General features: G+C 57.5%; 1 protein-coding gene across 17 annotated transcripts in view; it reads right to left on the minus strand.

The window, feature by feature from the left end:
• Positions 1–479: 479 nt before the first annotated feature.
• The window catches only part of TNS1 (tensin 1), a 65,580-nt gene continuing 41,158 nt past the window's right edge, over positions 480–24,901 (minus strand). For 6 of the 17 annotated variants that reach the window (XM_054829343.1, XM_054829341.1, XM_054829350.1 and 3 more), the window contains 16 exons: positions 22,836–22,916; positions 18,924–19,102; positions 18,567–18,705; positions 16,158–16,250; positions 15,199–15,234; positions 11,871–12,045; positions 10,530–11,398; positions 9,108–9,194; positions 8,323–8,454; positions 7,800–7,892; positions 7,163–7,240; positions 6,989–7,060; positions 6,741–6,909; positions 6,435–6,503; positions 6,049–6,081; positions 480–5,000 (listed from right to left, as the gene is read on the minus strand). In XM_054829343.1, coding sequence (XP_054685318.1) covers positions 4,856–5,000; positions 6,049–6,081; positions 6,435–6,503; positions 6,741–6,909; positions 6,989–7,060; positions 7,163–7,240; positions 7,800–7,892; positions 8,323–8,454; positions 9,108–9,194; positions 10,530–11,398; positions 11,871–12,045; positions 15,199–15,234; positions 16,158–16,250; positions 18,567–18,705; positions 18,924–19,102; positions 22,836–22,916 — 2,450 coding nt within the window. In that variant the 3' untranslated portion in view covers positions 480–4,855. The remainder of the gene's footprint in view (positions 5,001–6,048; positions 6,082–6,434; positions 6,504–6,740; positions 6,910–6,988; positions 7,061–7,162; positions 7,241–7,799; positions 7,893–8,322; positions 8,455–9,107; positions 9,195–10,529; positions 11,399–11,870; positions 12,046–15,198; positions 15,235–16,157; positions 16,251–18,566; positions 18,706–18,923; positions 19,103–22,835; positions 22,917–24,901) is intronic. The other 11 variants (XM_054829344.1, XM_054829354.1, XM_054829346.1 and 8 more) reach the window with 8 other exon arrangements.

The raw sequence follows: 24,901 nt of genomic DNA on the forward strand, positions 1-24,901 counted from the left end.
CCAGCATCACCCCTTCCCGCTCCGCTGCGGGAGAGGGACTCAAAGGGAATGCCCGAGGCTGGACAGATGGCACCTAAAGGCAACCTGGGAGAAAGTAGCAGAATTTGAAGAGCACCCAGTGCCTGCGGGGCAAGCCAGAGATCCCTCCTGGTAAACAAAAGCCCAAGCTGGAGCTGGAGCCATGTAGGAAGTTTTGGGGCTGTCTGGTTAGCGAGCATCTGGTGAACATAAGCTGCGGCTGGAGGCTGACAAGCAGCAGCACGACCCCTCCTTCTTCCCACGCCCACCGCCCGGCGTCTGTCCGGGGGCCCCAATCTGCCGTCGAGGAACAGGGGGAACGACAGCCCGGAGAAAACACAGCACCCACCGGGTTTTAGGGTTGGTTTTTTTTTCCCCTGTGCAAAAAGAACAGAGCATTTATTCCTGCGCTCCCTTAAATTTCAAGATACATTTCCAGCGATCCAGACACCAAGCTGGCATTCCAAGCAACAGTATATTTTATATAACTGATTTTTTTTGTTTTTACCACTTTATAAAGCCATACAAGGAACTGCAAAGAATCCGACATCTGTACAACGGGAAGACAACAGCAGAGTCACATTCACACACGGACATGGTGCGACCGAAGTCATCCTTACACACGCGACATTATGGGAACAAAGATACAAAATATAACGTATTTTTTTTTCCATCTATATAAATACACAGAAATGGGCGAGTCTAAAAGTTTGAAACTGTTCATTAACACTGATTAGCAAATAAATCTGTAACATTCCCAAAGTAACAAAGACGACAACAAGAACAACAAAAAAAAAAAAACCCCACGCATAACACGGAGGCACAGGATCCACCAACAGAAATGTCGGGTTGCTTCCTTTTTTTTTTTTTTTCTCCTTTTTAAGGAAAAGAAAAAAAAAAATTAGTAACCCCAAACCAACCTCGCAATTTGCAAAACAAACGAACGAAATGAAACAAGCCCCTGCGGGCTCCTTTGCTGTCTGATCCTCCTGCCTGCTCCAACGGGAAGGGTTGCCTTTTGTTGATGCTGCTGTCTGGGGTTTTTGGGGCAACTGGTTTCTTTACCCGCCCGACCTGCTGGGTGGGGATTTACTTTGCGCTTTGGTTCAGGCGGTTGAACTCGCTGGAAAAAATCAATGCCCGGAGGCTGGGTTGGGTTTTTCTCCCTACCTGGTTTGTTTTCCATGTGTGGTTTGACCAGGGGCAGCCAGCAAATGTTGCATTCAGACCAACTCCAAACTTTGCTCAATTTATCTGCTTAAACCCGTGAACCCCCCCATCTCCACTGGCAACGGGGGGCTGGCAAGGCCCATGAGAATGGTGCATCCCATCAGCAGATGATGACATGGATCATGCCCCAAAATAGCTCCGGAGAGCTGCAGGCAGCCCCGTTGAACGGGAACCCCACATTTTGCACATTGCAGGCGCTACCATTTGGGACAGACAGCAAACGAACCACCCTGGGGAGCTTTTCCCAACAGACAGCAACATCAACAGCAAAGGGAGGACGGGTAGGAAGGGGCTTCTCCAAAGAACAAACTGACACAAAAAGGGAACGTACAATAAATTTACACACACCAAAAAAAAAAAATATATATATATGTGGGGAAAAGTGCGTTTTTAAGGATATCTTTGGCAAGAATATATGCAGTTCTTTGTGCAGGAAGGAGGGATGTGTTTGTGTGTGTGTGTGAGAGAGAGAGAGATACCATCCAGCTGCTGACAATGGCAGTGTGATTACAAGAAAACATATGCTGGGCTTAACTCGCGCAAGCTCAAATCTCAAATACCATGACTGCATTCAAAAACCAAAGAAAAAAACCCCGAAGAGTCTTTTCTGTCCCTTTTGTAAGGAAAAAATATCAACACTAGGTCCCCACCAGCCCCACGAGCTGGGTGATCCTCAACGGGGGCTGACGGTCTCTCCCAGGGACAGAAAGGGTAGTTACACCTAAAAATGTAACTTCCAAAAGGAGATAAAAGGAAAAAAAAAAAAAAAGTGCCTTTAAAGGGAGCTGACAAACACCCAGCTACATCATTGGAAGGTGATTAGCTCTGTGTTAAAAAAAATAATATAATCATCGGACAATTTTGTTAGTGTTCGAGATTTGGATACGGTCTAAATCTTCAGCTAGTGGGTTAGTGGGGAAGCTGTGAGCGGCTCAGGGCCCGAAGCAGGCGTGATGCTATCGGCAGGTATCTGCTGGGGTCAGCTTCTACGCGACACCTCTGGGGTGCTTAGATCTGCTTCGTTTGTATGGGGAGAAATAGAGGAACGGGAGTTTTCAAGCACCGGTTTCTGAGGCAGCAGATTAAAATAAAATTACATTATTATCATCTCTTTTCTTAGCAGTGAGAAAACCAAGTCTGAAAAATAGAGGCTTTCAAAAATATATCTTTATGTATCTATAAACACAGTGTTTTCTCTAATCGGTGAACGGCAGGGTGAGGAGATTGCGGGTGAGATCATCTCTCATCTCACTTGAATTTCGCAGAAGGAGGGAATCGCTTTTTGGAAACATCAAAAATGAAATGGTCTCCGCATCCATGCGGCTGGGGAGCTGGAGAGGGGGAAAGCTCCCCCCGCCCCGAACCTCCCATCCCACCGCCGTCTCACAACCAACTCCCCGCTACGCATCCTTTCACGCTCGCTTCAGTACATTTGTACAGCCTCCGGCCGTGCCAGCCCCCTCCGGGCGCCCACGCCGATCACTCCCCCACGCACACACACACACGCACATGCACACCGGTCACACGCATGCTGCCCCGGGGCGGGGGACACACACACACACGCCCCCAACACGGGGAACCCCCATGCCTCTTCCCCCATCCGTATTTTTCCTTGCTCTGGATTTTCTTTTAACGTGCAGGTGTTTCCCCGGGGCAGGGGAAGGTGGGGAGGGCGGGGGGGCAAATATAATGGGGGAGATATGATGCGCGGAAAGCAATATGGCAAAAATAAATATTTTCAGAGTGTAAATTTAACCTTTTCTTCCTCCTTAAAATTTTGTTAGCTTACAGTATTTCATCAGTATAGCTCGTATATATATTATAGCTATCAAGGCAAGGGCGGTCTGAGGGAGACAAGCTCTCCAGGGGGGCTGCAGTGCTACATTTCTAATTGTTGCCCCCAATAGACTACCTGGGCCACTTTGCACTGAAAACTTCTCCCAAAAAGCTTGGGGCGGGGGGATATTTGCAGCAGAGGGCTCAGTGATGACCGTTCTTCCCACCCCAAACCTGCACGTGTGACCAAAGCATCCTCTGCCCCCTCCCCAGCATCGCGGGGCTGGGACCTCTGCCTGCTGCCCCCCAACCATGATCCCCCCCACAGCAGCACGGGGGCCCTTCACCCCTCTTCCCCTCCGGCTGGCCCTCCTCACCTCCTGAAGCAAAGGGAAAAGCCAACAGCACCGAAGCCACTGCAAAACTACGGTGCTTTCGGGGCGGGGGGGGGGGGGCACGAGCCTCCAGACAACCAGTTTTGGGGGTACGTGCATGCCGAGCAGGGTGGCTCTCAGAGGACCTGTTACCTCCCCACTGAGCCAAAGTTGCCCAGCAATTGCAGGTCCTTTCCTTTTTTTTTTTTTTTTAATTTTCTTCCTTCTTTTTCTTTTTTTTTAACGTGGCCTCCAAATTAAAAGGAGAAAAAAGCGCCTGAGTTACTTGTAGTCATTCGCCTTTCGTGCAACTTGAACGTTCATGCAATTTAAAAACCGCTTGCGCGTCTCCAAAGAGCAAGATGGGGTAGCCACGGGTCTGCTGCTTCGCACAGGGAACCCACCTGTGCCAGCATCCGCTATTATTATAATTATTATTATTATTATTACAATGTTTTTCTTTCCTTTCTCAGGGTTTTTTTTTGTGTTAAGAGAACGTGTGACAGGCCGCAGGAGAAAACTGCCAAGGAGGACTAGTGATGGGAGGGAAAAGGGGAAGATAGGAGAGGAGGTGACTTTCTGCATCCTCCCGGGAGGTTCTTGGGGAGCATCTGCCTTCCCCAGGCATGGGATGGCAGGAGCCCCCCACACCTCCCTGCGGGCTGCGGGGGGGCACAAGCACCCCCGGGGAGGTGGGGAAATGCCATGAGCCCCCCTCTCCAAGTGGACTCACAGCGGCTCACCTGCGACCGGCGCTGGGCTCTGGGTCAGCAATGGAGGTCAGCCCACGGCCGAGCTCCCTGGGGATGGGAGGGCTCAGGACCAAGCCCCCCCCATGCCCCCAGCAAGTTGCCAGGTGGCTGGCAGGTTTTGGGAGAAGCGCAGGGGGTGGCAAGGACCCTCCGCTGCAGCCAGGCAAGGGAAGGTTTCCAAGGGCGTCTCCTCTGGTGTCCTGCAGACCTGGCCCACTTCATTATCTCCTATGGGTCATTTCAAACACACAGCAGACATTCGCTGACGGAGCTGCTGGGTTGGAGCTTCTTCCATGGGTTTTGCCGGTTGTCTCCTTTTTTCCAGATGGAAAACATCAGTCATGGTCCCGCGTTCAGTTGTGAGTGGATGTCACTGCTCGAGACTGTGATGCCAAAAGCTGGGAACACACCTCTTGCTGCCGCCTTCGCTTTGGTCACCTTCCCTGCGATGGGACATGCATCCTGTCTGGCGTGACTTTGTGGCTCTCTTACGTAGGTTTTGGTTCCTCTGTGTGTGTGTTTGGCTTATGTTGAGTTTTTAGGGGTTTCGCTGGGCTTTTTTTGTTGTTTGCTGTTTTCCTCCAAAATTCCAACCCTTTCCCCCCCCAATTCACTTCCCTCTCCCACAATGCACTTCCTCACACTCCTTCTCGGATCAGCTCCAAGTCCTTCTACAAAATTCAAGAATCACCCGCAAGCGCCGGTTCATCTTTTCTGGCCGGAGCCGAGCATGACTCTGGAGACAAAGTTGACGATGGCTGCAGCCGGCTGGTCCGGGTCCAGCTCAGCAAAGAGGTGGCAGACGTTGTCTGTGGTGCTCCCTTGTTTCCTGGCCACAAAGCCGAAGAGCCTGAGTGGGGAGAAGGAGAGAGGTTCAGCAAGGTACACCACCACCCTCTTCCAGCATGGTTTGTCCACCTGCCCCTCTTTAACATTCACCTCGTACGATGCACAGGGAGACATAGCAACCAGCCTGGCGTGAAGACCAGCCTACGCTTCCCTTTGCAGCAGTTTCATTCAAGCCCAGCACTGCGTTTCCATCATCTCTTAGCCAAAGCCCCCTTCTTGCTCTGACCACCCCTGCCACCTTTCTCTAGACTGTCCCCAAGAAGGGACCTTCCAGATGCTCACAGCACTGCCTTGGTTTGGGTGATGACCCCTGAAACCACAGAGGTGTGATGGGCTGGCCGTTGAGGTTGAGAGATCCTGTAAAACTGGGAAGGCCATGTGGGGACACAGGGAGCTGGGCGAGACCATGTGGTTATTTCTGTCTGTCTCTACCCTGATAAATAAAATGTCCCATCCCATCCCGTCCCCCCCCCCCCCTTTTTTTTTTTTTTTAATTAGAACGTGCAAACTCAAGTTATAAATACGGGGGAACAGAATGTGAGACAGGCCCAGGCTGTGGCATTTCTAATTGGAGAGGGGAAATATCCCAGCAGCTGGACATCCTAATAAAAACCCCTTTGCTAACACAATGGCTAAAATTAGTGGGAATTGGGCCCTGGAAATGGGCTCAGCCGGCGGCTCTGTGCTCCCGCGGGTCAGGGCAGGGAGGATGGGAGGAAAGGGAAGATCCGGCCGGTGGCTCACATGCCATCAGCATAACCCCCAGCTCTGCTCCATGAGTCAGCTCCTGCTGACTCCAGTGGGAGAGTTCCCAGTAAGGCCAGTTCAGCAAGGGTCGTGCCTGCACTGACCAGGAATTTGGGGCTGAAAAATGCTTCCTGAGTCCCCAGGACCATGGTCTCATACTTGGGTGAAACGTTCCTGCAGCGAGGAGCTGAGCCCATCTCACACATGGCCAAGAGGCTTCCCTGCATGGGGCATCTCCCAGCCAATGCTCAAACACAAGCAGAAACCACCCCGACAAAGGCTGCGAGGAATAAAGTACTTACTTGGCTGGGCCACTGCCGTCGGTTTTAGTCCACCTGCAAGGAGAAAAGGAGATGTGAGGGATGGTGCCTCCTGCAACCCACAGAGAGATAGGGCTGTAACAGAGCCACCACACTGATGCTGGAGGACCAGTCTAGCTTTGCACAGGCTTGGCACTTTGGAAAAAAACCTGGTGCACCTCTCCCCCACAAGGAAGATGCTTGGAGATACCAAGAAGTCACCAGGAGAAGCTGGTGCTGCCACACAGTATGCAACTGGACCTTCCATCCCTGCCCTCCACAAAAGCAAGGGGGACGGAGCAAGTAGAGACCCTGCTCCGAGAAACCCCAGAGCCTGGGGGAGGGAAGGGGGCAGGGGACATGTGCTCCCCCCACTTTAGGGCACTCACTTTCGTTCCTGGGGGTCCAGGTCACAGAAGGTGACTGTGTTGAGAGGGTAGTGTCGTCGGAAGAACAATCTGAAACACAAGGCAGAGAGCGTCAAGGCCAGCAAGCCCCCACCTCTGCCCCATCACAGCCCAGCCCCATTGGCATGGGGAACATCCCCGAGGATGTTCCAGGAAACAAGGGCAAAACCTAGCCTTGCCCATGACCAGGCTCATGCCACCCCAGGGACATCCTTCATCAACACGCTCCCTGGACCATGTCCCCGTTGGCTTTGGGGAGCTGGGGACGTGGCCATGGGGGGCTCTTACTTCCTCTGGTTGTCGGTTAAGGTGATGCCTTGTGCGGAGACTTTGAAGTGGACGATGGTAGCAGTGGGCGTGGGGTCGGCCACCAGCGTCTCAGCAACAGCCTTCGCAATGGCCTGGGGGCCTGTCAGCGACTCCATCTCCACTGAATTGATGAATAGGACATTGCAGGCTGGAAAGGAAGACAGCAAGTATGGAGTCAACCACTGCTCCGGGCGACGTTCACCCCATGGCAGCCCCTCTCTACTCACCCGCACCCTGTTTGAGGAGGTCCGTGGCCGAGCTGGTGGCCGATGCATTGTCTTTCTTTTCTTCCATGGGATCTAGAAGACATAGGATGGTTACTGCTGCTCCCTGCTTGGAAACCTACCCTGTCCCCACAGGCTGTGGGGGCGGATGGACTCCCATCTGGCCCTGGCTTTTACCTCGGTCAGGAATGACCAGCTTGCAGGGTAGGGCCAAGGGCATGATGGAGTGCTGGTACACCAGAGCCGAGAGGCAGCCTGGAAAGAGAAGGGAGATTGTCATTGCAGGGCTGGGGACATGGGTTCCCTGGTGCTAGGTTGTTGTGGCTCCAGGTGGATGGGAACAGGCTTTTTGGTGGGTTTCTTTACTGTGGTCCTAAATGCCACATGTGGCAATTCCTCTCACTGGAACCACCATGCCCACGGAGGGCTCAGGGAGGGGGCAGAGATGCCAGGGCCACCTTAGGAACAACAAATGGGGCAGAGGTCCTCGAGCAGTGGTGCCTCAGAGCACATTAGCCATGGGATAACTGGAACAAGGGGAGCCCCTGCCCTCCACCCTGCCCAGCAGCATCATTTGTACTATGCGTGTGTGCAGGAAGGTGCAGACCTGTGCATACAGGCACATTTGTGTGCACTCATGAATGTGCATGACCCCAGAGGCTCCGAATGCCCACAGGACTCAGTTACGCAGGGACAGGAGGCAGTAACAGAGGTGCAGGCTCTCCCAGACACCTGACTGCTCTGCCTTGATAGTCCAGCAAAGGAAAGGTTCTCCCAACCCAACCCATGTGGGAAGCACGCTGGGGGCACTCACCAAAATTGGGCTCGTTGGGGCATCCTTTTAGTTTCACACCCCGTGGGCTGGTCTCAATGAGGAAGTGCCTCACCAGCTCGTTAGTGATGTCTCCTGGGAAGAGATGGGATGTTCTCACACCAGAGCCACCCTCTTCCTCCTCCCACTCTACAGTCCCACTGGGGAAACCAGTGCTCTGGCTCGAAGGAGGGGTCCCTCCCACTCCACACACCCTCCATGACTCCAGCACTTTGCACAGGGTTGACCCAAGCCCAGATCCCAATGGTGTTGGTGGGCTGGGGAGGTTATGCCCATTTCACCATGCAAAAGCCCAAGATACAGGTGTGCCTGAGCCCTTCGCATCCCAGGGATGAGGATGTCTGGCGCTTCCCTGTGCCTTGGGAGAAGAGGGCTGGGAGGGAGGGATCCTGCCACATCAGCACATACCCAAGGGCACGACTGGCTCAGCAGACCCGGCTGCCCGCTCGCCCCAGCTGAACGATAGAAAGCATCTTGGCGTGGGATGCAGAAGGGCACACAATACCTTTCTTGTTCTGCTGCACGACCGTGGGAGGCGGAGAAGCTACTTTCATGGCGAGGCCGTAGGCTCCCCGGAAGGAGTGGCTGTCTCGGATGATGAAAGCCCCCGGCTCCCTGTCCTTCAGCAGTGCGATGGCTGCAGGAGAGAACAGCAGACCTCAGAGACGGCACAGCAAGAGCTGACGTGCCCTTCAAAACCAGCAATTGTGTGTCGGGATGGGGCACCCCGGCTCCACGGCCTTGCAGCTGGGCACCACAATGTTACTATCCCCCCTGCACATCTGGATGGGGGTCTTGAGTGGGTCTGTGGCCAGACGAGGGCTCATCTCCCCCACTCCGCTGCCCTTGCCTGGGTATCTCAGAGCATCCATTCCCACCCAGCCCAGCTCTGAGCAACCAAGCTCTGGAGAGCAGGCAGAGACCAAGGGCCAAATGCTGGGACCTTAGCCCTGAAAGGCACCTTGCCCCCAGCTTGTTCTCCCCTCTTATTTTAGCCATGTCTCCAAGACCCCCTGAGCTCTCTCAACGCAAACTATATATATCCACTGCACGCTGCAGGGACCAGTGCTCCTCCACAAAGGTGAAGGTCTGGGGAGGTCACATTGTGCAAACCTGCAGCTGAGCTGGCCTCCAACTCCCCTTTGCCATGATCTGAGCATCTACAATCCACCTTCACTCCTAACCCAGCCCCTAAGGGAAATCCTCGCTAATCCCTGCGATCCCAGATACACCCCAACTCCCAAGCATGGCTCACTTGGCCGTATCCTTCACCCTGCGCCATCTACCCACCCTGCTCCCTGGAGATCTCTGGTTTGTACCAGTACTTGGAAGTGTCCTGCACAAACTTGACTTTGGCACGAGTCTCAGGGCTGATGTCTGCAAGGAAAGGAAGAGAAGACAAGAAAAAAGTTAAAAGATGCTGTATCTAAAACTCCACGTGAGTTTTTAGCAAATCCAGCTAAAGCATTAACACCTCCACCTCCTTTCAGTCCCAGCACATTGCTTTAACCTCAACCCAATCTTCCATACCCAGGCAGGCTGATCATCTCCTGGAGCTTATGGGGCTGCTGGGCATCCAAAGCTAAACCCAAGCACAAAGGCCCTCAAAGGGCTGTGCATCAGATGAGCCTCTTTGCCACACAGCCAGAGACAAAATGGGATTTCATCATTTAAAAGTGAGCTGGCCAGATGAAATGAAAGCTGTCAGAGGAAAGAGATATGTCCAGAGGGTGGTGGAGAGATCCCCTGACTTCAGAGGACCTTCACTGCAATGTTCAAGATTTGGCTTGTCCATCATAAAAATAAACTTCTTCCCTTATTTTTGCTCCGTGCAGAGGATCTGGACAGGTCAACCTACCCTTGGAAACACAGCCCCCAGCCCCAGCCCTGCCTCGCTCGGTGCCCATCAGCAGCACGGCCCCAGTGGGAGCTGGTCCTCTGGCCGTGAAGCCACCGCTTTATTCGGGCAACGTTTCCAACCACCTGCTTTCCAAAAACAAAGTAAACAACCCAGCGGGCCAGATAGCATCTCTGCTGGAGACATGTTATCAGCCCTCTGCAATCTGGTCGCCTTTGGAGGGGGTGGGGGGCTTGCTCTCCTTCTCAGCTTGCTTGCTAATTGTTGCGATTTTTAATTGCTTGCACTTCCCGGCTGGGAAATGCGAGTCACAGCACCAGGGCGGGCGCCAGCGTGCCCACAAAGGGCTGCCCACTCGGCAGCAAAACCGGCCTGGCAGCTGGAGCCACCACTGCCCCACGGCTTTATTCCCCTGGTCCTATCTGCCCGATCTTGGCGTCACGGAGGTGTCCCATAACAGGAGCCAGCAAAGGCGTTCCAGGCACGGGGGGCATCCAGGGCACAGCACACCATTTGAAACAAGGAGGCAGTGCCGCAGCGGGGTCTCGGCAGGGTAAAACCCGCTGGGAACGGGGCCGGGAGGTCAGCGCATCCCCACGGCAGAGAAAAGTCGCCTCCGGGCGCTTTGATCTCCTCGTACACAACTCTAGGCGCTGCTTACGCTAGCGATGCCGGGTCAGTGCTTTTCCTGTTTGGATTTGCCGGAAAGCACAGGAAATGGCCCAAGCCCCGTCGGTGCTGCTGGTTTGTGGACGGGCAGGAGGGGTAAATCAGGACACAGCTGCAACCCCTTCCCCACTGGCTGGCGAGGAGGAGGGCGGCGGGATGCAGGGACCTCCAAGGGCATCCCTTACCTGGCATGGAGAACTTGGAGAAGTCAGGCAGGGTATGGGAGAAGGCGACGGCGCTCCCACCGCTGGGGCTGGACATGCCACTGGAGAGGGGCGAGGACGCCTTGCCGTTGATGGTGGCGTAGTTGGGCAGGCTGTTGGAGCGGTCCCCGGCCGACATCCGACGCTTCTCAGGCAGCGCAGGCTGCGGCGTGGGGCTGCCCTGGCGGTAGGCAGCCGAGTCCGGGGAGGAGGAGTGTGGCGTGCTTGTGCCGGGGTAGTACGCCGGCGAGACGGGGAAGGACGGCGTGGAGGGAGGCTGGTAGCCGGAGGAGCTGCTCTGCCGAGACAGCGTCGGGTGCCTCTCCTCCGGGCTGGGGTAGCCGTACAGAGGGCTGCCAGGGGGGACAGCCGCTGCGGCTTGATGCCTGGCCAGGCTGGGGCTTCCCGGTGGAGCCACCAGGTTGCCGTGGGCTGCCATGGCGTGCCTGCCCAGCCCGGGGCTGCCGGGAGCACCGCTCATGCCAGGGTTGACGGCTCTTCGCCCAAAGCCAGGGCTGGGCGGCGTGTTGGTAGCCACTGTCCGGTGCAGCGTGCGGGGGCTCCCTGGCAGGACATGGACCCCCACCACATTGACCTGCGGCTGTGGCCGAGCTTGGGGGTCCGTCTGGAGGCCGGCTCGGCCATCGGGATAGTCGGGACTGGTGTATGCCGAGCCCGGGACCCCGCCTTGGACCATTGTAAAGGAAGATGGAGACGAGTTTTGGTAGCTGCTGTGAGCAGAGGGCATCTGTGAGCCAACAGGTGACCGGTAAACAGGCTCAGCCGAGGTGTGGGGAGGGGTAACCGTGCCATGGGGGCTGCCCTCCGACGGGTAGCTGCGGAGGGAGGCCCTGAGGAGAGATGAAAAGAAGGAGGATTCAGCTCCACCCCTCATTCCTGCTGCTGACACGCTCCCGTGAGTGGTGCACGGGGAAACTGAGGCATCCGCGAGCTGCTCGGTTGCTCAGAGGCAATGGTGGGATGGGTCCTGCCAGCTGCACGAAAGCAACTAGAAGCAGCTTTAGCTCCCCTATGCATCCCAATTCCCTCTAAAAATATGACTTTCTGGGAGACAGAGCCTTTCTCCAGCTCCTCTCACAGCAAAAGGCCTGGTTGGTTCCTCCCTGCCAGCCTCGCCAGGTGAGCTGGTGCAGGACACCCCATGGGCAGGGTGCAGAGGACAGGGGTGATGGCTCCATCGCACCACAGGGCACCAATGCTCAGCCCAACCCAGGGCCAGGGGTTAGCACAGACCCCATCCTTCCTCCTGCCCCAAGCCCCAGCCCCACCAGCCCCCCTGGGACCCCGCACCCACTCCCTTACCCGTCCACGCTGTGAATGGGGCTGCTGGTGGAGATGGGGCTGGGGGCAGTGAAGGAGTTGGCGAAGGCACTGTTCCTGGTGGGCACCTCCGGGCCCCCGGGCTGCGCGGTGGGCAGGCTCCCTCCTCTGCCCGTCGTGGCCGTGCGGGCCACAGACTCAACGTAGCTCCTGGGCTCTGCAGCAGAAGAGAAGGGGAAACGGATGAGCCCACAGCTCCCATGGGAAGGGGGCCATGACCTTCCCGGCATCCCTGTTTCAGCCAGTGAAGGTACTTGAGCTGAGCTCCTCCAGCTGTACATTTCCCATGTCCCTCTTCCCCCAGCGGTTGTGCAAAACCCCATCTGGCTCATCTGGGCCTTTAGGTTGCTCCAACGGATGCTGAGGACCCTGGCCACAGCACAGGAGGGGGGCTGTGCCCACCCCTTTCCCCAAGGGGACCAGAGCACATGGGACCACTGTCCCTTCCCATGCCACGGTCCCTCCGCCCTGCTCTGAGTCAGCGTCCCTCCCCACCAGGGATGCCACATAGCACACGTCGTGCTCCCTGCTCATCTCCAGGCCCTAAAAATAGAGCCGGTGACTCTGCCCAGCATGCACTGACTCACGCAGGACTGATGATGATGCCCAGTGGTCTCTGCCCCACGCAGCCCACCTCTGCCAGCCATCTCCAACAGTAGACTGGAGAGCAGTTCCAGCTATTTCCACTGCGGTATCCAACACTCTCACTCCCAGCCCGGCTTGAAACCGGAGCCCACGAGCATGACCAAGAAAAGCAATTTTCCTTTGGAGCCGCCGAGCCGTCCCGTGCCAGGAGCAGCGGGCTGGGCTGGCCGTCACCAGCCAAGGCAGCCGCCAGACCCAGCCCTCCCTCCTCCCTTTCTCCCCTGCCTCCTGCTCCATCCAGGCTGGTCCCCATCCCTACGACAGCCCCCGCAGACCCTGCAAAAGCTGTGCCAGATAAAGAGGCTGCAGCTTCAGCCCCGTTCCCCCGTGCTCCCGCAGCTGTGTCATACCTCAGCTGGCACGTGCCACCAGCTGGGGTACAACACCCTAAACGAGACCCAGTGGCGTCAAATGCTATGGGCCAGGCATCCTTGCAGGTCCCCAGCTCCAGGCTGGCCGTGCCTGAGGCAGCTCCACAGTAGTAATTAGCATGACAAACATTATTATTATTATTAGTCATAACAGCCGGGCTATGGCTAAGCCTGCCGGCAAGCCAGCCCACTTGCAGCCAGCAATGCCAACGCGCAGCTCTGTGTTTGGTGCCGCACCAGAGGGTTGCAAGGAAAAAGACTGTCACAGCTCCCCCTCAAGCATCTCCATGCCTCGTCTGCCTGCAGACAGAGGAGGAGTCTTCCATCCCTCGGGCTGATCTCCCTGCCCAGCCATACTCAGCTACCCCAGGAAAGGTCTGAGCCAAAACCAGACCGAGGACCATGGGCTGGGTACCAGCATCCGAGGCAGGACGCGCGGCTCTGAGCGACAGGGATGAGGCACTGCCCAGGGGGACGCCCAGGGCAGCTGCGAGAAACTCATCGCTGCTTAGGTAATTAAATTAATTTCACAGCTACTCACTTTTCTCCCCTAGCTCCCCGCCCCGGACTAAAATTAGGCAGACAGTACATATGAGTCAGCCTGCAAGAGGTTAAGACCAAACGGCTGCAAAAATTCCAGCCCCTCTTGCAAAGGTGGGGGCTGAAGCAAGGCAGGAGCTGGGGGCTCCAGGAGGGGGGACAGCATACATGTGCCACAGCAAGGTGTGTGACGTGGGCACGTGCTCAAGTCATTTGGTTCAATACAGGAAAAAAAGAAAGAAAAAAAAAAAGAAAAAGAAAAAAGAGACGTTTCAGGCAGGGTTTTTTTAGGTGGAAAAAATCGGATCTGGTCTCTTCGTGTTTTCTTGGAAGAGGGTCCGGAGACGGGAGAACGGTGGGAGAATAGAGAGGCTGTGAGTCACGGGGGGTGGGCAGTTGTTCGGGAATCCCAAATCCAGGCAGGGCTGCGCTTCTGCCAGAAATACCCAGCGCTGTGACTGCACCGGGCTGTTTTAAAGCCTGCTTGGAAGCAGCCAGAGCACCCCCACACCCCAGGCGCAGCAGAGCAGAGCCCAGAGGGGCAGGGATCTTCATGGAGCGTGTGGCTGGGTGCAGGGGCATTTAGCCAAAGCTTCTTTAAGCCAAAACACCCGTCCCTGCTCAGGACTGCAGGTTCAACCCTCCAAAAACCATCGTGTTATCTATCCAAGAGGAAGAAGAACAAAAGCAGGGCAAGAGGCTAGTGATGTCCACTCAGGCCAGCCAGCACGGGCTCACCGGACATCCTTTAATGTACCCAAGAAGCCATTGTTGAAAAATCAGCTTTGGAAACAGAACATTTTCTTCAAGCAAACACTTTCTCCAATATTACACAAAGTTCAGGTTTGGGTTATGCGCATTTTGAGGAACTCCAGAGGAGAAATGCTGACGGCTCCCAGGGCCGTGGGAAGCATCACAAACTCACCAAGAAGAGACATCCTTTCCCCATAACCCATCTTGAACACACAGTTCCCCATCCCGGCCCCAAGGGCCCAAAGTTTCATTAAAGAAGAAAGAAAAATCACCCAACAACCGTTAGATAGCAGGCAGCACTCCAGGGAATCACAGCTGCTCCCAAAGCCTCCATTCCCCCAGGAGACGTGCCGCCCCGGAGCCCGCAGTGCCCCACCATCAGCAGAGCCACCCCCAACTTCCATCTCAGCTCAGCCCAGTCCTCAGCATCCCAAAAGAGGCGCAGCCCAGGGATGGGAGAGGTGGGGGGAATTTGGGGAGCATCCCAGCCAGCAGAAGATGCGCACCGGCTGCCGGCTGAGCTGGCAGCATGCTGGTGGCCTCTGCGCCTGGTGACCTTTTGTGCTGCACTTTGGTTTATTTTCGCTCCGAACAGCAGCAGCAAAGCCAGAAGGGGAGGGCAAGAGCCCAAAACCGGGGTTGCAGCTCCCAGCCCCCCACCAGGCTTGCCCGAAGCTGGCAGTGATGTTCCAGCATCCCCAGCGCACCGCCGGCGAGGATGTCACACACCAACAAAGGGCTTTCAGCCCTCATGGACGATTTCCACCTAACATGACAGACCTCCAGCTCCAATTTGGACATTTGGGGAGTCAACTACAAAACAAGGCACGACGTTCCCTTCCTTGAAAGAAAGCGGTACCGGCAAGACTCAGGCTCCTACATCCCTGAAGGCCAGTGCAAGGGAAGGCTGCTGGCACAGACAGCTGGAGCCTGCTCTGAGCAACTGTCCCGACAACAGGGATGAGCAGAGAGAGAGACAGAGAAAGAAAAGCCTTTCTTACCTTCTTCAGAGCCACCACCTGCCTCTCCTTCTAGCTCTGAGAGACAGAGGGGCAGAGGAGCGATGGGAGCAGGGAGAGGAGGAAGAAGGGAGGTGCGAGACAGAAAGAAAGAGAAATCCAAGTTAAGCAGCTTTCCCTTACTCAGGCATGGTGGGGAGGAGAGCCTCACACCTCTCCAACAGTGTGCCCCAAACCCGTCCCCTGGCCTCGGACACCCGCAGAGTCCACCTGGGTATCCCAGAGATGATGTCCAAACCACAAGAGGCTGGTTTCAGGTGGGGAAAAGGGAACAGTGGGGAGTCACCACGAAGGGCTGCTCCGGGAAACCCAGCAAGCACCAAAAAAGCATCAGCTCACCCTTGGGGGCAAAGCGAGAAGGGTCTTGCTGGGTGGGCTCAGCCAAGCCATGCTCCTCAGGCTCAGCTGCATTTTGGGGAGGTCACACTCAGCCCTGAAATGGCCCAGGGAAGGGGCCCCGGGTGCTGGGGAGCAGCAAGGTCTGGTTTGGCAGGCTGCTCTGGGACATGCCCCCAGGACAGTGGGGTCTTTGCACCCAGGGACCGCTCTCCAGAATGGAGAGGACTCTGGATACTGTTCTGGCTGACATGCTCAGCTCCCAGAGGGCAAACCCTCTCTGGCTGTGCTGGGGAGGAGAAGGGATGGAGTGGGGGGAGGGAGGAGTATGGGGCTGGGGAGGAGGCAGGACCCCAGGATATTCCAGCCTCCACCACCAGAGACCCTGCTGGGCTAAGCACCCCCACAGCAGCATCACCATCCCCCACCCTCACAGAGTCCCAGAGTCCCCACAGGAGGTGACAAGGACCCCAGGGCTACCAGGCCCCAAAAGGGAGGCCCAAGTGCCTTCTCCAGCCAGGGGACACTTCCAGGGGTATCCTCATGCATGCCCACCCCCCACCCCCCCAAAAGAAAGCACCTGCAGACCCCGTGCCTGTACTCACCTCCCACCGGGTGCAGCAGGATCTCAGCCGGGTTGTGGGGTTTCAGCCCCAGCGCTGAGAGCGGGGTCTTGGCCAGGCCGGGGGGAGAACGCACTGTCGGCACGGGAGACACAAGATTGTTAGTGGAGGGGTGGGAGGTGAAGCTTCGGAAAGGCTGGAGCTGTTGCTGCCCAGGGCTTCGGAGCCCCATGACCCATCCCACCCACCAGCTGCAACAGGGGGCTGCCAGGAAGAGCCCTTGTGTGAAGCAGCACCCCGGGTAAGGGCACCAATCCCCCTCTCCATTTGGGGATGCACACAGGGCAGGAGGTGCCCAGGAACAAGCAGTCTGCCACATTGCAGGGCTGCCAAGATGGAGAAAGGGGGCAACTCCCACCAGGGCAGGCAGAGACCCCATCTCCCAGCAGCATCCCCACAGGGAATGGTTCCACCATAGGCATGAAGCCTCTTTTATTGCCCCTGTGTGAGCAGCCGCCCCCCAGTCCAGTGCTCCCAAACCTTAATCCCCCTCTGCCGATCCCTACATCTGGCTGCGCTGGGACTGGGCTGTCCTGGAGCAGCTCATCACCCCCATGAAAGGGGCAGCAGGACTGCCAAAAAACCCCCTGCCCTCCAGACCAGCTCAACAGATGGGTGAGGATGTTCACACAGAGCATGTTCTCTGAGGGGTGGGCAAGTTCACATGAGGTCTGTACCCCTGTGCCCATACGTACATACCAGGAGGAGCTGCGTATGTATGTATGGCTATAGTATGGATGCACCAGCAGTGTGGGGCAGCAGGGTTTCACGGGGCAGGGCGGACCTTCCCGAGTCGACTGCGCCTCCTCTCCCCTCCTGCCCCCAGGTTTGACCCATCTTTTTGATGCTGCATCTCCCTGGGGGAGACCTCCAGGTCGCATCTCCAGCAAGAGGGACCAGAGGGCACATCCTTCCATCAGCATTTGAACATCCCCAACTGGTGGCATGGGCACAGGGCCCGCGGCGAGGCCAGGAGGTGGTGGGTGCTCTAGAGGAAAGCCAGACCCTCGCCCCGAGGTCAGGTCCCCCTGGCAGCCTGAGGCTGGAGCAGCCGAGTCCCTGAGAAACCAAGAGGGCAGCACCTTCCCCAGCGGGTGTCCGATTTCCCCAAATGTGGTCGGCCACAAGCCGCAGTGTCAGCTCACGCCTCCATTGGCTGACGAGCAGCAGGGTCTTTCCAGGGCCGGGAATTCCCTGGGGACTGCGTCTCCCCATGGAGGGGAATCTCTCCCTGGGGGGCACTCTGGTGAAGCCTGCAAGCTCCCAGCCCCCTCCCCAGCTGGCGCTAGCTAAGAAGCCCTACCTCGGGGCCACGTCCCCAGCCAGGCTGTTCCGTCACCTCTGCAAGTGACTCATGCCCCCAAAGGAGCCACTGTTCCACTGCCAAGGAGCTGCTGCCCTGGGCCAAGCTCTCCGGCTCCCCGGAACAACGGAGCCATTTCCGAGCTACCAAACGCCCCGGGGATGCTCCCACACTCCAGTCACTGCATCCCACAAGACACGGCTCAAATGCCAGGGAGTTGCAGGAGAGGAACAGCAACAGCACAGGAGGAAATAGCCTTGAGCCCCACGGGCTGAGCTGAGCGCCCAGCCTGAGCATCCCCAGCCCTAGAGCATCCCTCAGCACCCAGCCTACAAAAGTGTTTGGGTTTTTTTTTTTTGGGGGGGGGGGTAGGGGGGCTGCCATCTTTTTGATGGGTTTCCCAGTTGACTGGCTGCTCTGTTGCACTGGTCCAGCCCAAGTCGTGCGGTGCCAACATTAGGCTGCTCATCGGGGTTTGTCACTTGAGCCGGTCACACAAACCCGGTCCACACAAACCCACCACGACTGCACAGTCAGGGTTAGTCAGAAAGGAGGCATGCCTGCCAGAGGAGCAGAGACAAGCTGCGTGCAAAGGGCTGGCATCTCCCAGCCTTTTTCCCCTCCTGCCCTGGAAACAGCAAACGAGAAGTGGCACAGCATGCAAGGGTCTGCTCTGAGCCTCCTCCGGGTCTTGTCCCTCCTGCCTCCCCCTGGCTCGCCTGCCACCACAGCCCCTCTTGCCATGCCCGCAGGAAAGATGGGGAAGTGCAGCACTAGGACAGGGTGAAAGACTGCTGTCTTGTGGACCCTGCCTCTCTCCTTATCCCACCTTGGGATCCCATCCAAGAAATGCCCCAGTAAGTGGAGGGTGGGAAAAAGCCAACAGGAGGGTGCCAAGCATGGGGTGCTGGTGGCAGCATGGAGTAGTGGGATGCAGAGAAGGATGGAGAGGAGAGAGGAGGATGGAAAGGAATGATTAATGTGGCGGTGGGTGTCTGGAGCCCGGAGCTGTCTGACCCTTGGCGTATTTCTGGCTTGCCAAGAGCCACCCACCAAGCCCCTCCACCTCCCGGAGCCGCAGCACTTACAGGGGTTCGAGTAAGGGGTTTGTGGCGAGACAGGGAAGGCTGGGGTGGGGGGAGAAATCTCACCGCCGCTGGAGGGTGGGCTGCTGGGGGAGGCACCCTCCATCTCTTCAAAGGCTTCCTTGTAGCTGTGGAGGTGAGGCTGGGGAGAGCAGGACAAAGGGTCAGTCCCATTCCTGTGATGGGCACGACCCTCCAGGACACCACCACCACCACAAGCATCATTAACCCCCAACCCTGCAGGACGCCACAGTTGCTGAAAGTCCCATACTCCCCTCCAAGCCTTCTCCCTCCCCAGAGATGGCTGCATCCCACCAGCCACCCCCCCCACTCCAGCAACTCCCCCTCACCCCAGCACACCTCTTTGGGCCTCCCTCCAGGGTTGGCCGCGATGGTGCTGACCACCTCGGGCGAGAGGATGGTGGGGCTGCGGGGCGAGCTGGGCTCCGGCGAGCTCTTCTCATAGTGGCTGTCACTGGGGGTCCGCTTGCGGGCAGGGACAGCGCTCTCCTCTGGGGGCTTGTCCCGGGATTGCACCCCTGCAGGGCAAGCACAGGGTGGGAAACGGGTGAGGAGGTACCAGCTAAGATGGAGACCAGCTGGAGATGCTCCGGTGCTAATCTGAGAGGTCTCCATGGGGCCATGTGCCATGGAGCGGGCTCTGCCCATGGAGATGGTTCTGCCCAGCAGAGATGGCAGCTTCAGCACTCATTTGCATCTAACCACCGGACCAGCATGGTCAGTTTTGAGCTGGAGCAGATATACCCTGCAGCATTTGGCCCTGGGCCGAGCAAAAAAGCAAGGCAGGGTTGTGGCTAGTGGCTGGATCGCTGCATTTGCTCTCCCAAGCACCTCGAGTCTTGCCCTTGGGGACAGCATCCCCCGGCAGTGGGTGCAAGTGGCATGAGCATCCTGTGAGCAGCCCAGCCAGCCCAGCCCTGCAGAGCTGGGGAGGACCGGGACCTCCCAACAGCATCATGGTGGGAAGGAGCCAAATCCCCCAGCACTGGAGCAGCCGCATTCAGCTGCATCCCTTCTCCCACAGCCTGATGCAGCTTCAACCACAGCAACGGAAAAAGCCTGGTTTTGTGAGTCCCCCAGGCAGAGGGAGCACTGGGTCAGGAGGAAGAACCTCAACAGAGGGATGGTGCAGGGAACCCCAACAAACCACTGCTGATCTCCTGCCCCCAGCACAAAGCCTTTCTAAAAGGGGAGATGGGCATCTCCTCTCCATCTCCCCCCAAACCTCCTTCCCAGATCCCAGCACTACGAGCCACCGGTGCCCACAGGCTGGGGCAGTGCCAAGGGGCTCTGAGACCCCGGGGAGAAGAAGGAACCAAGCAAGTCACCGCTTCTCTGGGCTGTCGGGTTCTGGTACATCCCACTGGCGATCCCCGTGGGCTGGGATAAAGCCCAGGAATGGGGACAAAGCCAGAGGAGGGCATGGGATGAGGGGTGCGACCCCAACTCTCCAAGCACCCAGCATGGCCAAAGACAGTCTCCGCCCTATCTCGCCTGATGAAGAGATTAATTAGGGCTCAGGGACAATGGTGCCAGGTTCGGTGCAGGGAAACCACACAGAGCATCACGGGCGCAGCTCAGAGCCCCACCGGACTCCTGCTCCTCCCTTGGACCCACATGGCAGCAGGGTGACCCCCGGTCTCAGCCCCCTAGCAGAGGTGACAGCACCATCCCTTCCACCCCTCCCGCAGAGTCAGGGAGTGCTCACACTCCTCTTGGCCCAACACATTGGAGAGAAAAAAAAAAAAAAAAAGAAAAAAAAAGAGAAAAAGGAAAAAAAAAAAAAAGAGGCCAGCATCACGCTCCAGGAAATGCACTTTTCAAACACCAACTCCTTTCCCACGGGCTGGCGGAGGAAAACCAGCCATCAGCTGCTTCCCCTCGCTCCCCGGGGCTCCGTGCGGGACCCACGCCTCACACCCGCTGACCTCCCCTCTTCACTGCTCTGACACCCGCACCAGAGCTCTCCCGGCCCCAGGGAAAGGGCTGGGAGTGCGGGAGGGAGGGAGGGAGGCGGCCTGGGTGCATTTCTAAATAATCAGCCCAGTGAATGGCAACAACAATAAAATCGCGGTTCGGGGGGGAGAGGCGGCCGGGCTGCAAGGCAGGGGACGCGAGCCAACGGGGCCGGCTCCAGCCGCGGAGGCAGCCTGGAAAATTCCACTAAGAGCGGCTTTGAAACACAACTCCCCGATCCCTTCTGCAGGTGCTTGCCGGTGCGGGGGACGGCCATTAAAAAAAGCCCATGGGGAGAACAGGGGGACAGAGAGGGTCTCTGGGAAGCTGCCCTGCAGGCGCAGTGGCCATGGGTAGCATCATCATATAGGGCCACCCTATATCTTTTTCCCTGCTCCTTGCTTTAAGGGAACAAAGCCCTGAGTTATGAGCACAGGGAGAAACAAAAGCGGGGGGGGGAATAAAGCAAACCTTTATATTTCATTTTCACGCCTCCACTTTGTGCACTGTGGGGTGTCCTGCACGCTGCAAGGGCATCACCAGGAGCATCCCTTGGCCCATCCCAAAGTGAGCTGCAGTGACCAAGTGCAGCGGAGAGGCAGGGACCAGGCTCCTCGCGTCACACATGCCTGCCTCGCTTTGCATTTTTCCTTTGGGAAGGACAAACAGCAGCTCACCGGAGCCTGGCTCTCAGTGCACACCACACATCTACAGTGTGGGACCCCCAGCTCCATCCCCGGGGGCTGTGTGTCACCCAGCTGCAGGGTGCTGGATCGGGCCCTTCAGGACACCCAGGAGCTCACCAGGCTTTGGCTGCTCCGCTCCCCAGATGGGGAAAGCGGCCGGGGCCGTGGGGAGGGGAGGGAGGAGAGGGGGGAAAAAGGGACTCATTGTTCAGGAGCAGAGAGTGGGAAACTTCATGGGCCGCCCGGAGCAAAGCCTGGAGGAAACCCAGGCTCTGAGCACGGCTCCCCCAACCCCCTGGGTGATTTATGGGCTGGAAACTACGCTTGAAAAACAAACTCTCCTTTCCCTGCTCGCTGTGCCCCCTCGGCAGACATACAGCCTCCCTTAGCCATGGTACCGCCATGCCCCCCCCAGGGATGCACGCCCAGCTGCGGGAGGGGGTTTTCCCATCACAAAGGGGGAACAGCAGGCTGCACCCCACTCCCCACCCTCACCACCTATGACACTGCCACCCCTTCTGCTGCTCATTTAACTTCCTAACCTGGCAGCAACCCTCTCCCAGCAAAGTCCTGCCTTTGGACTACACACAGCTCCAGGGCTGGGGAAGGGCAGGAGGACAACAGCCAGGGGAGGAGGAAACAAGAGGGATTTAAATCCAGGTGGTTTTGCGGCTGGGGAGCTGTGTTTCTGGGCCAAATCAGGAGGCAATTGCTTTTTGGGCATGAGATGCTGGATCTACTGCCAGTGGAGAGGAGAGAGCAAAGCAGCATCCCACGGCCCTTGGGATGTGGCACCCAGCAGTTAAAGCCACACAGGGATACACGAAGCCCAGGGAAAAGAGAGATGCAAACTTGCTACCTGGCTGCACCAGGAACAGCAGCAGACGTTGCCCTGTACCAATCTCCACCAGAGCCCAACTTGCCCTGTCCCACCGGGCACAGACAACTCTACTGCTGCCCTCCTCCCAGGGCCCTTCATTGATACGGCTGTCCATGTTTCACCCCAAAACGAGCACAGCCGGGGTCCCTCCCTCAACCACCCCCACAGCTGCAGATGGACCCACAGGAGAAACCCCAGGACTGAGGCAGGCGAGACCCTGCTGGGCCAGGAGCTGGCTGAACCAGGGGTCTGCGGAGCTGCACCCCAGCCGTTGCCTCCCCGCGGGGTGAGCCACAGCCAGGGCAAAGCTCAGAGGGGCTGAAGCGAGGGTCCAGATCCAGCCCAGCAACGAAGCCCCACCAGAGAGCAGTGCCAGGCTTGGATGAGATGCAAAACCAAGCGTGGGCAGGGCAGTCGTACCCAGGGCCAGGGCCTCCCCCATCAACAGAGGAGGTCAAGGGGAGCCCTGAGCATCGCTCTGCTGAGAAAAGGCATCGAGCCTGCGTGGGGAGGGTCTCACAAGCCTCCCTCCATCCCACATCCATGCAACACACAGATCACCCAGCATGCAGGGACAGGGGAGGAAGGAGGAATGAGGGAGAAAGAGGGAAGAGAGAGCAGAAGGAAAAAGGAAGGAAGAATGAGAAGGAAGGAGGGAGGAGAGGGATGGAAGAAGAATGGATGGGTAAGGATGGAGGACAAGGAAGGAGGGAGGTGGAATGAACAAACCGGAGAAGGACCGTTGCTGGTTCAGAGGAGGACGGGGGGCTTTGGTGCTCTTGTTGAGGTTCCTGAGCTTGGCGTTGTACTCTGCCAGCATACCAGGACAGGGGGTGCAAGGGGGGGTGGGAGGTCACAGGGGACAGACACGGTCCCCCATAGGGAGAGGAAGGGGCAGACAGGACAAATGTCACAAGATACAATAGGGAGAGAGAGAGAAAACAAGAGAAAATATTAGTCAGGCTCCAACGGATGAGCCTGAGGTTGCTTGGGGTCCAAAGGAGCTCAGACCCCACTTGGAGCTGCTTTCCCATCACCCAAATTGCCTGGCTCCAGGCACCACTTAAATCCACATGGGAAATCAATGGTGGCTCCCAGCCACATGTGGCCTTCTGCAATGCCACAAATGCCCTATTAGTGTCCCCTCCACCATCGGATGCCCAGGGCTGGGACAAGAAGGGATGACCTCAGATGCCTCGCTGGGAGATGATGGGGACTGAGGAATGGCAGAACCAGCTCGTCTCTGCAGGAAGGCGGTGGGGATGCCAGCACTGCCCCATCCCATCTCTTCCCCTCCGTCACCAGTGGGAAGCAGGAACGGGAGCACTCCCCTGCCGGGTACAGAGGAGGTGTGAGATGCTCCTCATCGCTGCGCCAGGACACGCAGGCAATTTATAGCAGCAGGGAATGTAAACAAACCCGTCCATGCCTCACCGTCCCCATCAGCCATCCCCTCCCGGCGCTGGCTTCGGGACACCTCGTTCCTGCCGGAGGTCAGGCCACCCGCCTGCGCTGTCCCCACCTCGGCACAGACGGCCAGGCTCCAGTGGGGACAGGTGACCGCAGGCTGGGGACCATCACTGGGACACCTCTCCTCCCTGGGAAGCCCAGCAGCTGCAGGGGGATGAGAGTAACCTCAGCCCAGCCTTGAGGACCTCACCCCAGGGTCAGGGGGATGGATTTTTTGGTAGACACCATCAAACATCCATTTTCCACACACTGCAAATACTGCTCCTCCTCTCCTGAGGCTCTCATCTTTTCCACCCCATTTTTTCCTCTCCATAGTTGGGCGGGGGGGTGGGGGTGGGACCTGCTCCTTATAATATTCAGTCCAGACATACAGCACAGTTTAGGCATCTGTGTGTTCTTGGGTTTGTATAAACCCTCTGCAGATCTGGCCTGGATCACCAAGGTCAGGTTCGGATGGATGGAAACTGTCCCCAACACCTCTGTGCCCCTCCACGTCCCCGTCCCCACTGCTGGCACCCCTCCTGCCCCTCACCCCAGTGACTCAGCCCCTACGCCTGGAAGGTTGGTGCTGTTGGATTTTTCCAGCCAAGCTTTCTCCCCCTCCCTCTAATGCCAGGCGAGTTTCTGGACTGAGCGCAGAGCTGGAAGGGACGGAGCTGCCAAGCCCCAGCATCACGAGCTGGCCCCCGGCCTGGCCGCAGCCCCAAACCCTTCCCAAATGTCGCTCCGCAATTCAACAACTGCAGCCGAAGCAGCAGGGAGGGAGGGAGGGAGGGAGGGGGAGGGCACCCGCCCTGCCGCAGGGCCACGGCACCTCCTTCCGGGGGCACTGCGACCCCCTGTGTCCCCAAAGCCCCCGATGGCAGGGAGTCGGAGGACGTGGTTTCCCCTCTGCAGCACGGAGCGAACGCCTTCATCCAGCCACGGCACGGATACTCGGCACTGCACCCAGCCAACCATTGCACCAAACCCCTCTGGCAGGGCTGGGAAATGCCTTCCCAGCCCCTCACCATCACCCCGAGGCCAGGTCAAGCTTCAAACCACCCAGGACCAAGCTGGCTGGGCCACCAGGGCAGAAAGGCTGCTGCCAGCCTGTACCCTGGACCCCTCACTCTGGCAACACCCCAGCTGCCCGGGGGAGGTCCAAGCACAAAGCCCAGTACACTGGGGGGAAAGTAGGGGCTGAAACTGGGAGGAGCCCAGCTACATTAAACACAAGGCAAGTGCTCTGCTGGGACCTTAGACCAGAGCACGCTCCAGGCAGGGAGAGCATCATGTCCAAGGCGGGGTCCAGGCAGGACACCCTCAGCCAGAGCTGAAAATTT

The sequence above is a fragment of the Grus americana genome, chromosome 6, assembly GCF_028858705.1.
Source record: "Grus americana isolate bGruAme1 chromosome 6, bGruAme1.mat, whole genome shotgun sequence".
NCBI classification, from domain to species: Eukaryota; Metazoa; Chordata; class Aves; order Gruiformes; family Gruidae; genus Grus; species Grus americana.